Raw genomic sequence first — 14,600 nt, 5'->3', positions numbered from 1 at the left:
CAAGTCTTCCTATGTCATGCTATGTTATCATTTTTTAATTATTATTACTTCAATTCGTTAAATTTTCGATATCGATATTTCGATATTTTAAAATATCGATATTTTAGTGCCGATATAATATCGATATCGATATTGCTATCCGATATCGATATGGATATCGATATCGATATTTTGCTTTCGATATCCCATCCCTACTTCAACGTGACTCAACCAACCTACACATGCTCTATAAAGTGCACCAAAAGGCACAAATTGGTTGAAAAGTTTTTATATTTCGCCCTTAAAACGGCATGAAATCTAAAATTAAATCTTTTTAGTTTTCGATGTAGGTTAAAAGAGGAGACATTCAACTTTCCAATGTTTATATTAATATATGAATTGGATAAAATTCTGAGGAGTTATAAACGATTATATGAATAATGGTCACTGGAATAAAAAAAAAATTCTTCAGATAAATCAAGGTAAAAATGTTCTATTTTTTAATTTCTTTAAAATTGGTATTTAGATGACACTGCAAAGGAAGATGATTTTCATATACGTAAAAATAATTTTGTTAATCTACTTTACTTAAAGCCTCATTATGTTTGTTTTTTAAAATTTTTGATGAATAACAAATCATTTTATTAAATCAGTAATAGTTTTTTCTTATTCTTCAGAAAGAGACAAATCGATTGGAATTTAATAACCATAAAGAAAATGCATAATTTCTCAGCTACGCGCCTAAAAATAGTTAATGTAAATAACTTTTTTTTAGTGGAGAAATCGGAATAGACTATAAGCTTACCGGGAAAATCCTGAACATTTAGCAAAAAGCCCCATCACGATTGGATGATAAACAAACAAAGATTAATTTTAATATATTAGATAATAATAATAATAGTAATAACAAAAACAACAACAATAATAATAATAATAATAATAATAATAAAGGTCTAACAAACCCGAAGGCTCGATGCCGATACAACCAATCGTTCCATAAATAAACGCAATCCTTCCATTTACGTTTCGGGCTATTTCTTACCCGTCAGTTCAGTGTGTATTAATATTTTAGGGATCCGTTCGTTACTAAGCCCTACAACTATACACGCCCAACTTGAATACTTACTGAGTATAGGTCCCTTAATTCAGTGTTGCGTAGTCTTCTAAATTCCCGTCAATTCATCCTTTTTCAGTCCGAATATTTTACGTAATACTTTATTTTCGAAAACCTTAAGGCGCAGTTCATCTTTTAATATAACAGGCCACGTCTCGTATCTATAAAGAACAGTGGGAAGGATAATAGTTTTTAATGGAAGATTATTGATTGACCGTGTGTATAGATGAATGGAATATGGTCCGGGTGCGGTAAAAAAAAACTCAAATTGTAGATAATTATACTATTTTAAATAGTTTTTAAATTCTAATTTTTAAGTTTTTCGATAGAAGGCATGTTTCGAAATTGAAAAATAACAAGAATTTCCCGCCTTCAAGAATTTTACGATTTCCGTAGAAGCTAAATACTTAAACCTATCTACTTGTTCAAACTTATTTCCTCCTACATCTATATCTCCGAAATTATTATATAATAGAATTCGAATTATATTAGATAATAGCTCAAGTAAATTAATCATAAACTTAAACGTGAGCCGAAAATTAAATATATTTCATCAAAACTTAAAGATTTTATTTTTTCTCTCACTTATCTATATATGCACGGAGGGGTAGCTGCTCCCCCCCCCCCAGAAGTGAAAAAAATATTAATTTAATAAGAATTATTTTGTTAAAGTAAATAATTGTAATAACTAATGAAGCACAGTTATAATTATATATAATTTTGTAGGAAGATAGTCCGGGTTGCTGTCAATAAGTCAAGGTATCAAAATAGTAAAAGAAAACTTTTTATTGTTAACCAACGTTTCGCCCCACTTTGCAAGGTTTCGTCAGGGCTGTCAGATTGAAAAAGAGATGACGATTCAGCTATCTTCTTCCAATAAATAATTTTCTTAAAATTTTGGTTTCATTCGCATTTTCCGTGCTTAAATGTCCCAACCTGATTGACTATGGCTGGCTCCCCCCCCTAGTTTTGATCCTTGGTACGCCCTTGTATATATGTATATATATGTATTAAGGAGAAGTGTTCCAATCGTTAAAAATTCAAATTTGATTTTTCGACTGAAATACACGTTCTGAGGTCACTTGACTCTTAAAGACCAAGTACCACAAAATAGTCTGTGTGAGAACAGCTTAGCTTAAAAAAACAAATGTCGAATGAAACTGAATTTACATATTTAAAGAGGAATTTGCATGGAATGTTGCATAAACTTTTATAATAAAATCGATTGACTGGAAATACAAATTTATGTAATCGATTTTTCCCATTTTTCGATTTTCTCTAAAACGCCTCTAACATTTTAGATTCAACCCAGCATATCATTATATTATTTCTCCTACGGTTAATTATAAAATTCTTACCTTCATAATATTTATTTATCACTAATAATGAGAGATGGTTGATTATTTTAAATAAACAAAGGTACTTTATGAGGAGAGGATGGTCAGGATGTGGTCAGCAAAAATAAACAAATAAACAAAACTTATTTGCGCTGACGTTTCTTTGCTGACCACACTCCAGACCATCTCCTCACATCAATCTGCAATCTAAACCTCCTTACTTTTCATTTTAAATACGTTAAGCTTTGTGAAGTGGGGCGAAACGTCTGCTCAAAATAAATAGTTTATTTAGTATTTTAGTTATTTCGACTGCACCCGAACAATCTTCCTTTATTCATTACACACAGTTAATCAACAATTTTCCAATATTTTTTTTATTTTTCCATTGCTATGAAAATTCATATTTTAGGGGTTTCTCGAGGTAAAAATAGCTAACAATAACTTTGTTAATAAACTATAACAAAGCTGTGTACGTATGATGACGATCGGGAGAGATAAGGCACGCTCGATTGTCCAGTCTCCATTTCTCCATTTTTTTTCTTTAGTTAATACTCAAATTCTTTCATAGTTAATATTTATATGAGGAGATGGTTAGGTTTACGGTCAGAAAATAACACCAATACTTTGTAAAAACCTATTTGATAGTGCCAACGTTTCGGCCAGAATTTCTAGCCTTCATTAGGACTAAGAACAAAAAACAAGATAACCAGTGAATAAAAGGTTATATAAAATGATTAATTACTTCTTTTGTTTTACTTAACTTTATATTTTGTTTCTTTATTCTAGTATTTTACTTACATATTTTATTACTTATTTATATTTTCATTCTCTTTTTTCTATAACTTTAATTAAAATTGTTATTGTTAAATTAAAATATTCATATTTATTTGTTTCTTTTCCATTAGATAACTTTATATTTTTATTTCCAGAGTCCAGGTATTTTACTTACATATTTAATTACCTATATATAAATTTTATTTCCCACTTCTTTCATTATTTATTTTTAATCATTTTCATTTTGTACATATATTTACTAACTAGATTTTCGTATGTACTTTATTATTTTGAAGAGATGGCTGAGGTGCGGTCAGAAAATAACAAAAATACGTTTTAAAAAACTTATTTAATAGGGCCAGCGTTTCGGCCAGAATTTCTAGCCTTCATCAGGGCTACTTGGAGGAGATCGGAAATCCAAGACCTCCTCATATACTTGGTCGAAGCGTTAAAAAAAAAATCTGTACCGCTACAACCCATGAAGGTCCAGGGTTGCAGTACTTTGTAAGAAAGTGCTGTAAACTAGACCAACGGTTGTGCAAGGAGGTGATTTGGTCAGAATCACGCTCGACCGCTTGATTTTAAACCAATTAAGAGTATCCAATTTATGAGGCTGGGTGGACCCCAGGAGGGCTTCAGAACTTACAGGCTCGACTCACGGCTATAGTTTAACAGAAAACAATTTTCTGCCCTACCCGGGTCCTTGGAGTTAGTAGCAACGAGCCCTACTACCGTGCCACTGCGCTTCCAGGTACTAATAAATAATTTCTGTTCTTTACTGATCGCACCCCCCCCCCCCTAACCATCTTCTCTTCATATATATCATCCACGGTCAGCTATCTTCTCATCGTTCATATTTAAACATTCGTTTTTATCATTAATAATACAAATTGGTTAATTATTTTAAATAAACTAAATTAAAGCTTCTTTAAAATTATTGAAATGTATGATATAAAACCTTATTTGTAGTACATATAAAAACAACAGCTTTTGCTATCAAACCCTTAATCGAACAATAGAATACATTTCAAAATTTAAGATGTTTAAACATTTTTTTAGATCGACAGTTTAGTTTAGGTGTATGAGATTCAACTGGTACATAGGTACGCCCCTCCCTTCACTAAGAAAATATATAGGTTTGTAATGTCAGTCCTGTTAGGTAATAAGGTAGGTCCAATAGGTAATAAGCCGGACAAAAACTTCTTGGTATAGAATAAAGTCGAATTTATAATTGTAAAAATCTTTCAAACATACAATTCAATTTATTTATTGCGTTGCATTTGTTAATACAAAAGTTAATGAAGAAATTTATTTTATAAAAGGAACACGGTCCGTGTGCGATCAAAAAAAAAAAAAAATTCGAATAGTAATTAAACTATATAATGTGAGCTAACGTTTCGTCGCATTTCGTAGGGCTTACTGAATGGGAATGAACACAAAAATCGTTTGGTAAACTTCAACAAGAGCCAACTTATCTGCACAAAGTCTTTGGATTTTAGAAGGTTAGAAGAAAAAGTAGTGTGGTGTGCACACTGCACTAGATTTTTAGTTAATTTTTTTAAAATTTATTTTAGTTTGCTTTCAGATAAAATAATAATTATAAATTCATTAAGATTTGAGAGAAGAGAACCTGTTACTTTAATGAAAGGTTTGAAATTTATAATGTAATTAAAAAGTGAAAATAATTTTTAAATATGAAGAATATGAAAGAAATATGTAGTCAAAAAGAACAAAAATAGTTTACAACTATTTATTATTCGACGTTTTGCCCCACTCTGTAGGACATCATCAGTGCTAAAAAGATACAAATACAACTAAGAACATTTTGAAATATTAAGATAATGAGATACAAAAAGGTAAATTAAGGAAGGCTGTAAAAATAAGTGAAAAGAAAATTATATAAAAATAAAAGAACAGAAGAAATAAAATAGTATTAATATAAAATAAACATTATTCTTAAGAATAGTAATTATTCTTAACATTGTTTATTTTATATTAATACTATTTTATTTCTCCCTTTCTTTTATTTGTATGTATGCATGTATGTATGCATGCATGTACGTATATTATTTTTTTTTTTTCCCGATGTCTGCATTTCTTTCTTTTATTTGTATGTATTTCTTTTCCCTTATTTTTACATAATACTAAGCCTTCCTTAATTTACCTTTTTTTATCTTATTATCTTACTATTTCAAAATGTTCTTAGTTGTTTTTGTATCTTTTTAGCACTGATGATGTCCTACAAAGTGGGGCGAAACGTCGGATGATAAATAGTTGTAAGCTATTTTTGTTCTTTATATGTATATATAGTTGACCGTAAAAATTGATATATATATATTTTGTTTCACTTTTGACCGCAACCTTGACCATCTTAATATATATTTTTGTTCTTTTTTTTACAGCAACCCTGACCATAAAATATTTTTTTATTATAATTAAGATGTGAAAGTTATTATATAACATTTAATTATTAATATTTTTTAAATATTGTTCATTATATAAATATTTGTATTTTTAAAAAGAACAACACTGCTGCCATGCTTGTACCTCATGGTTATTTACATCAAACCTCACTGTTACCTTCTTCTACTCTGTTATTGTGTCTCGTGGTACTTCTAAGTTGACAATTGTTTGCATTCCTTGACATGATGGAAGACATCAACGAAGTTAATGAAGAAGAGATGGATGTCGAGGCTGATCAGCAACAAGAAGAACCCAGCAACGCTGGAAGGAAGGTTTATTTGCCTGGACAACCACTCAATGAGGGAGAAGAATTGGTGCATGATGATTCTGCCTATGTTATGTTACATGATGGACATGCAGGTATTGCTATTATACCACTGTAATACTATTTCCTATATTACCAACCAGTCTGTGGTTGTAATATAAAATTGTATTATGTTTTAGGAGATTCGTGCTTGAGTTTCGATATTATTCCTGATGGTGCTAGTGTATTTCAAGATCAGTATCCAATTACCTCTTATTTTGCTGCTGGGACTCAGAGCCACTCAGCTAATGCCAACAAATTGTACATTATGAAGGTAATTTAAACCAATATTTTGTTTGTAGATTATTTATTTTGTTGTGAAACTTCCATGTATCAGACACCTATAGGAAAGATGATTTTTCTGTTGTACAGAGGTGTTTTTTAACTGATGTATGTCAGAAAAAATGATAAACACATTTTTCATAATGATAGGCTACCTTTGTAATACCAGAGTCTGAAACAAACTCATATTACTGCGACAGTCCTTTTAGGACCTTAATAGACTTTTTGAGTTTCTTGCTTATTTTATATATTATAGTATCAACATTCCATCTTGTTAGTGAGAATAATGTCAAAGTGGATTTTAAAAATATTTAGAAAGAAAATAAACGTAATTCATTATTCCGTTCTCGTTTTATGGTCGCACCTGGTTCAAAGTCTTCTGCTTCTTCCACTCAGCCTCCTCACTAGCACAATTCTTATCCTCAATGGTTTCTAAGATATTCCTCATCATTTTTTGACTAAGTGCTTAGAAATAAGATTGATAGGTTGTTCAATCTTCTCATTATGTCTGGTTCAACTAATATTTTGTATAGAATCAGCAAAAACTAACGTCATTTTTGTAAGTACCCTCATTTGCAATCAGGGTGAATGTTTTCCCACAGAACAAATAATTTGCTGCAGCTATATCCGTCCATTTCTGAAAGAAAACCTTTAGACATCTGCTGGTTTGTCTTTAGCAAGTTTATTTGCTGATCATTTTGTCAAGTGTGTCTCCTGCTTCCATGTTATGCACCTGTACACAGTATGCTGTATAAATGTCTCACATCACCCAAACATACATTACTTCGCAGATTTGGATTTCATTTATCCGAAACCTTTTAGGCATACTTTTCAGTTTCATGCGAAGGAACCCATTTCTGTTTTTTCCCTATCTTTTAACTTACATTTTTCAGTTTCTACAAGCATTCTCTGGTAAGTATGATTCACATAATAGTTTGGTACTTTTTTGAAATGCTTGCTAAACGTAAACAGTCACAGTGAATCTAAATAATTCTGCAGGAAACCCAAAGCTTCTGAAAATTTTGAGATAAGTTCTTCTTACGTTTTCACTAGAAAAATAGCTCATGAGCTCATTAGAGACTCCCATGCTATAACAAAGGTTAAGAAAAAATGACACCAGAATTATGAGTAGATTTTTTTTTAATTTTATAAAATCCTATTTTGATCCTTTTTTTTATTTAAAATATTTCAGAGCTAAATCTATGTGTGCACAATTATATTATTTTTTTATTCACCTTTTCTTATTGGATATCTCAGTATAAACGACAAAGCTATCTTCATTGTTGGTGTCTGTTATATCAAAGTTTCACTATATTTCGTTCATCCAGTAATATTAGATTTATTCACTATTACCGAATTTCAAATTTCGTATAGTGAAGTATAAGATGTTTTCCTATTTCTTTTTTTTTTTTTTAATAAAATTTTATTTTTTAATGTATCTTGAAATCTTCAGGTATCAAACTTACACAAGACATTGAAGGAGGATGATGACAGCGAGGATTCTGATGCAGATTCTGAAGACGAAACAAAAGAGGAACCCATTATGAAACAGTCATTTATTAAACACAATGGTGTCATCAACAGAGTTAGGGTAATTTGAATATGTTTATTTTATTTTAGTTTCAGTTGCTGTTAACTTTTCAATCTTTCTGATTTTTTTATTTTCTTTTTTTACTGAGCTTGTTGAAATAATTCAATTATAACCTAGGCTTTATTCCTTGTACAACAATAAATGTCTTTTGAAAAGTAGATATTGAACAATTAGTTCTACCGGAAAGTTCTTTTTGTTTCTTAGAATAAAAACAAAACGATGCTGTCAGTATCATTTTATAGCAAAATCCTTTTTTGACAACTTGAGAGATTATTTAAAGGTGTAATTGAGCTCAATAAACCATATTCGTAAACTAGGATTGGTGTAGAAATATTCAAGATGGGTGCAATATCTTCGCATGAAACTTGAGAATTACACATCAAGTATGGATAAACTGTATCTATTTCTTTTATTTTAGGTATCTATATTAAACGAATACAAAGTTTACGCTGCTGTTTGGTCAGAAACTGGAAAAGTGTCTATATATGATATTAGACCTCATTTAGAGCATCTTGACGCTGGTGCAAAGGAACCTCTCAAAGGAAAGAAGGGTGAAAAAGCTTTTCCAGTTTATATGTTCGACGGTCACGCCTCTGAGGGATATGGAATTGATTGGAGCTCTGTTGAAAAAGGTATTCCCATAACAATTATTAATTACTTATTTTAGTTTATTTGACTAAAGCAAAATTTATTATTTCCTCATTAACTCAATTCGCATAAAATAATCAATAATATCAAGTGCATTATATTATTATTCATACTAGGACAGTGTAACCTGATGATTAATTGAATATTTAATACATTGATTTCAAGATTTCAGTCTAGGAAGCCAATGTAAGTTTGGCCAATTAAGCCAAGTAAGCAAACTATGAGTTATCTCGTAGGTTGGCGTCTGAGGCAATAACACCAACTACGAGATGTCTCGTAGTTGGTAGTAAACGTGTTAAGTATAAAGACAAAATTAAAGAAGTAAATATGAAGTTATAGGAGTTAAGAGTAGTAAGTTATACAAATAACAGTAATTAGATGTGATGAACATGACTAATATAGTGGGAGCGGAAGAAAGAACAAGGAAAGAGAGGAAATATGGTAGAAAAGAATAAAAGGTAGTTAATAAATGAAACAAACTCTCTAGAGTTAACACCAAGTACAACTAGCGCGGTGGGCAAATAGTGAATTACTAAATATTTTTGCTAATGTATTTTGTGGCAAATAGAACCCTAATGAAGTTCTGAAATACTGGCTGAAACATTGGCCTCCAACCATCTTCTCATATATGGTCCACAGTCATTATGATTTATGATATGTATGTTAGTATTAGGTAGTAATATAATATTTTCATAATAAACTTTAAGCCTTATATTATTATTATTAACAATAATAAAGCATATGAAATATTGAGTGGTAGTAACCCGCTGTATAATTCTGCCTTCAGGAGCTAAGAATAAAAATAAAATACTTTTAAACTGTTATATTTAATTTAATATACTAATGAGTGTTTGTATTTGTTTGTCCGTTTAGGATACCTTGCGACAGGGGACTGCAAGAAAAATATACATATTTGGACCCCAAGCAATGCGACATGGGAAGTGAGTAAGAAGTCGCTATCTGGTCACACAGCTTCTGTCGAAGACTTGCAGTGGTCTCCGAATGAACCTAAAGTCTTAGCATCTTGCTCCGTTGACCGATCGTAAGTTATTAAAAAGTATAGTTGAATTCATTTTAATTTTTCGAGTTCTCTGATCAACATTAGAACATCATCTCCATAATGAAATGGAGACCTAAACACAAACTCATAAACTCTGATGGTATTGTGACAAAATTCTTTCACATTTGGTACATAAGCTATGAACTATGTGTAGATATGAGGAATATTTTCATCTATCTTCATGTACTCATTATTCACTACTAGCTTACTAGCTGTTCCCTGCAGTTACACCCTTATTAGATTTGAGTTATATATAATGAATAATAACATGTGAAACATTTTTAGTTACAAAAATATTAAAGTTAATCAAAATTATGAGAGATAGTTGACCGTGGATGGCTTATACAAGGAGAAGATGGTTGGGAATGCAGTCAAAATAAAACACAAATTAGTTTATGTAACTTATTTAATCGTGCCAACATTTTGGCTAGAGTTTCTAGCCTTCATCAGGGCTAAGAACAGAACAAGATAACGACCAATGAATACAGAAAATATAAACAGAATAACATAAAGTTAATAATTTTACAGAATGGAATTAATAAAATAAAGTGATGGGAGAAATGGAAAATAAAATCTATACATAGGTAATTTAATAAGTAGGTAAAATAACATAATTTAGGAAATAAAATAAAAATGAAGCTATATAATGCAAAGAAATCTCAATTTTATTTTTCATTCCATATTTTAATTTTTAAATTATTAATAACTAATATGTTCATGATAATATGTCTGTGGGGCAAGGCCCTTGGCTACTAACTCCAAGGACCCGAGTTAGAATCCAGCTGGGCAGAAAATTGTTTTCTGTTACACTGTAGCCGTGAGTCAACTCCTTTGCATTTTATGAGCCATTCACCTGATCACCCAGACTCTTAAATTGGATAAAAATGGAGGTTGAGCGTGATTATGATTAAATCTCGTATTAAAGTTAATCATTACTTAATTCAACTAACAGTAATTTTTCAAAATATTATATTTGTTTTAATGAAAATAATTATTAAGGTATATGTTATGTGTTTATCGTATAAATCGTGTTACTATAGATTAAGTACCCTTGCAGCCTATGTTAGAGTTAAAGGTTTGGTGCCTGGTTCATTCCTCTATTCTGTTCTCTCGTTGAATTATTCATTATAAGTTAGCAATGTTTTATTAATGCCTTACCTGGACCGATACATAAACATGATTAGTCTGTTTGATCTGTTGAATTATTTACAGAGTCTGCATTAGGATAACTTCTACTACTGCTGATCCTCTCACCTCTTTTTGAGGTTAATCCTTTCTGACTCTTCAGAGCTTATAGGATAATTCATAAAATATATCATAAGACATGGCAATGTTATCTCATTGAGGATTAGATTAAATTTTAAATTCTCGCTATTGATATATGAGCCATTGAGAGCAAAGGTTGTGTATGTTATTCTGTTCTAATCAAAATTAATTTTTATTAAGAAAATAACTATTTAATTAATGTCCGAATGAATCAATCTCTGATAATTTTGAATAGTTGGATATGGTTGTCACTGAAGAGTTTAAACAGAAAAATCATTTATCCTTATTAAAAACTTTATGGAACTCCTCCTTATTTATCTATTTAGAAAAGTACATGTGAATATGAATACAACTAGATGACAACATCTATAGGCTGTTGCCTCAATAACATTCAGAAATGATAAACATAAATGAAATATGACTTGATTACACTTTTGATTGTTAGGGCACTGTGGAGGTTCCTGTGATTTTATAAGCTAGAACAATACAATATGAAATATTTATTTCTAGCGATAAAACTAATATCCAACTAGCAAAATACAACTGAATATAAAATACAAAAATAAAGTAAAAACAATATTTAAAAGACCTTATGAAGTGAATAATAATGATACAATTAATAAATTAATAATTTTAAGTTTGTCTTATCTCATAATTCTCTGTTTGACTTTTCTGCATTCAGCATTTGGAAAAATTTGAAGAAGAAAAAAACTTGATATGTTTTTTGTTATCTTATTTTTGTTGAATTTTTAACTTAAAGAATTGAATTTTATATAACAAGTGCTATGTTTATGTTTGGAAAAATCTGGCGGTTAAACATGGTTCTGACCAAATCACCTCATTATATTCATGTTTAATAATTCATTAATTTATTGACAGAATAAGGATCTGGGATATCAGACAGCCTGACAAGAGCCAATTAGCTGTCGAGAAAGCTCACAGTTCTGATGTCAATGTGATTTCCTGGAACAAAGAAGTGCCCTTATTGGTGTCCGGTGGCGACGATGGCGTCATCAATGTTTGGGACCTTCGTCAATTTAAGGTATGGAATTGGTCTAAGTTAATACAATGTATCATTAATATTTCATATTATTATAAAGATATTTCTGATATTTAGAAAGGCGGAGCTGTGGCATCATTAAAACACCACCGAGGACCAGTGACGACTGTAGAATGGTGTCCTGGCGAGAGCTCAGTTTTTGCCTCCGGAGGTGAAGATAACCAAATAGCACTGTGGGATTTGGGTGTAGAGAGAGAAGATGAAAACGAAGAACTGAAGGTGAGTTGTAGAATATTAAGTTTCGTGTAACTTCCCATTATGTTCTGAAACTGTTATTCATTTTTTTTTTTTTTTTCTAAATAAATTTAATAATAACAGTTACTCCATAATTTTAATTTTTTAAATTAACAGATAACCGTTATGAATGAATTTTTATTTAAAAAGATTGTTCAATAAAAATTATTGAACATCTTTAAATAAAAATTGATCTTTTTTTTTTTCTGTTTATGAAATTGTGAATAAGGTGATTGGTAGTTGTAGCGTGATGGGTCACAAATATTAGATTTTTTAAATATAAAATATGTCAGATAACTTTTAAATGTAGTCCACAGCTACAATAAGGTTGAGAACCTCTTGTATATTTATTTTTAATTACGAGTTTTTCCAGTTTTAGTTTCATGATTAATTAAATTTAAAAAAAAAAAATTAAATCTGTAACGCTACAACCCGTGAGGGGTCAGGGGTGTAGTATTTCGTAAGGGTGTACGGTTACTAGACCAACGGTTGTGCAAGTGATTTAGTCAGAATCATGTTCAATCACCATATTTATATCCAATTAAGGGTACCCACTTTATGAGGTTGTGTGGACCCCGGAGGGCTCCCAAACCCACAGGGCTGACTCACAGCTATAGTGAAACAGAATAATTATCTGCCACAACCGGATTCCAACGTGGGTCCTTGGAGTTTGTAACACAGTGCCTTACCAATGAGTTACCCACGCCCTATTAATTAAATTAGAAAATAAAAATTTCTAATTATGTTTTTGTATCCATTGTATCCAAGACGAAATACAAAATTATTCCCTTTGTTTCCAGGAACTGCCTCCACAACTACTGTTCATCCACCTCGGGCAGACTGACATCAAGGAACTGCACTGGCATCGACAGTACCCGGGAATGATCGTCAGCACGGCCAGTTCTGGGTTCAATTTTTTCAAAACTATAAGTGTTTGAAATAATTGAATTTAATTATTATGATCTATTGTATATAATGTGTACAAAGCAGTGCTTGTAAATATATAACAGTAATTTTTTTAAAAAATATTTTAATTGTATCTATTTACAATTTATTGATGATTTTAACTATTATTTTTTTGAGAATAAATTTAATTTTAATATCCATAAATATTTATTTCAATCCTGATAAAAAGAAATTAGGAAAGTGAAATCTCAATGTAATAATCCTCAATATAATGAATTTTTAAGAGACACCTACCAAGTCTGTCAGAATGACAGTAAAACTAAAGATTGACATGCAAATTGATTGTTGGAATCCTCACACAAGACTGAAAAGACAGGAAACTGCTCGTCGATTCCGACTATTAAAGCACTAACTAGACAAACGGTCTAAACTTCCATTCCATTACAAAAGACTAATCTACATGACTGTAATAAGGCCAATCTTGACATATAAAGTTGAGCTTTGAGGCTCCACTAAACCTTCAAATTCCTCTTGTATCCAATCCTTTCAATCTAAAATCCTTTCTATAATTCTCAAGGCTTCTTACTTTGTCACAAATAAAATCATCCATAACGACCTATTCCATATGTAACCGAACCAGATACCATTCCTTCTATTATAAACTCCCTAACCATCCAAACCCACTAGTTTTTAATCTTGCATTCCTGACAATCTTCCAAGGCGCCTACAAAAAAAGATGACCTCGAGACCTCCTGATGTAAAAACTTCATTAGAGTACTACTAATGAGTAGTTTCTCTACATGTCTGTAACACTTACATCTTACTGAATGTATTATTATGTACAGTTGTAAATTTCAATAAAGAAATAAAAAAAAAAGATAGATCGTGGAGGCGATTACTGAGAAAATTTTGAAATCTGATCACTCAGAATTTGATGTGAAGTGAGTACAGAGGAAGTGGAGTGAAGGTGCTTTTCACTTTATTCTTGCAAACAAATGCCAAATTAATGGCAAAAAATCTTTATTTTTCACAGACTATGGCATTTGGCACAGTCTTGTTAAACCACATGTCATCCACAACATCATCCAATTTAGGTAGAAAGAACTGTGTTATCATATCGCTATATCGAGCACGGGTAATATTTACTTGATCAGCTTCATTTTTGAAAAAGTATGGTCAAATAAAGCCTCCAGTACAAAATCCACACCAAGCAGTGACACGTTGAGGATGTATTTGTTTTTCAACAATCGCATTTGGATTTATGCGATTTAGACAATTAACAAAGCTATCAGACCTACCTCCTTCCACCCTCAACTCCATAACAAACTCCTACTGGGAACAAACCAAGAGGCAGTCCAGAACTTGGTAACGTTCATTCAGTTCGGGATTGAGTAGGTCCTAGTAATGCTTTTCCCCCTTACTCTCGGACCCTTAAATGATGATTATGGGAGGTTACTCGTTTCTTTAGCTTATCCTTTATCTTTGAATGTGGTTGTGTTACTTTATAGGCAAATATGTTCACAACTCTGTTATGACTCGCTGTTTAAGAATGCAGAATTATCCAAAAAGTCATTTTTGCGAT

General features: G+C 31.1%; 1 protein-coding gene across 1 annotated transcript; it reads left to right on the top strand.

Moving 5' to 3' along the window:
* Positions 1–5,779: 5,779 nt before the first annotated feature.
* Positions 5,780–13,222, top strand: l(2)09851 (WD repeat-containing protein 1 l(2)09851). Its single transcript, XM_014431996.3, has 8 exons — positions 5,780–6,027; positions 6,112–6,245; positions 7,707–7,844; positions 8,263–8,476; positions 9,366–9,534; positions 11,698–11,860; positions 11,936–12,097; positions 12,913–13,222. Exons 1-8 carry the CDS (start codon positions 5,850–5,852, stop codon positions 13,048–13,050), a joined length of 1,296 nt encoding a protein of 431 aa, XP_014287482.1. The 5' UTR covers positions 5,780–5,849; the 3' UTR covers positions 13,051–13,222.
* The last annotated feature ends 1,378 nt before the right edge of the window (positions 13,223–14,600 follow it).

This window comes from Halyomorpha halys, unplaced genomic scaffold (assembly GCF_000696795.3).
Source record: "Halyomorpha halys isolate HHAL.00 unplaced genomic scaffold, Hhal_1.1 Scaffold1019.1, whole genome shotgun sequence".
Classification (NCBI taxonomy): Eukaryota; Metazoa; Arthropoda; class Insecta; order Hemiptera; family Pentatomidae; genus Halyomorpha; species Halyomorpha halys.
Note: the sequence above shows the minus strand (reverse complement) of the source record. Positions and strands in the feature narration are given on the sequence as shown.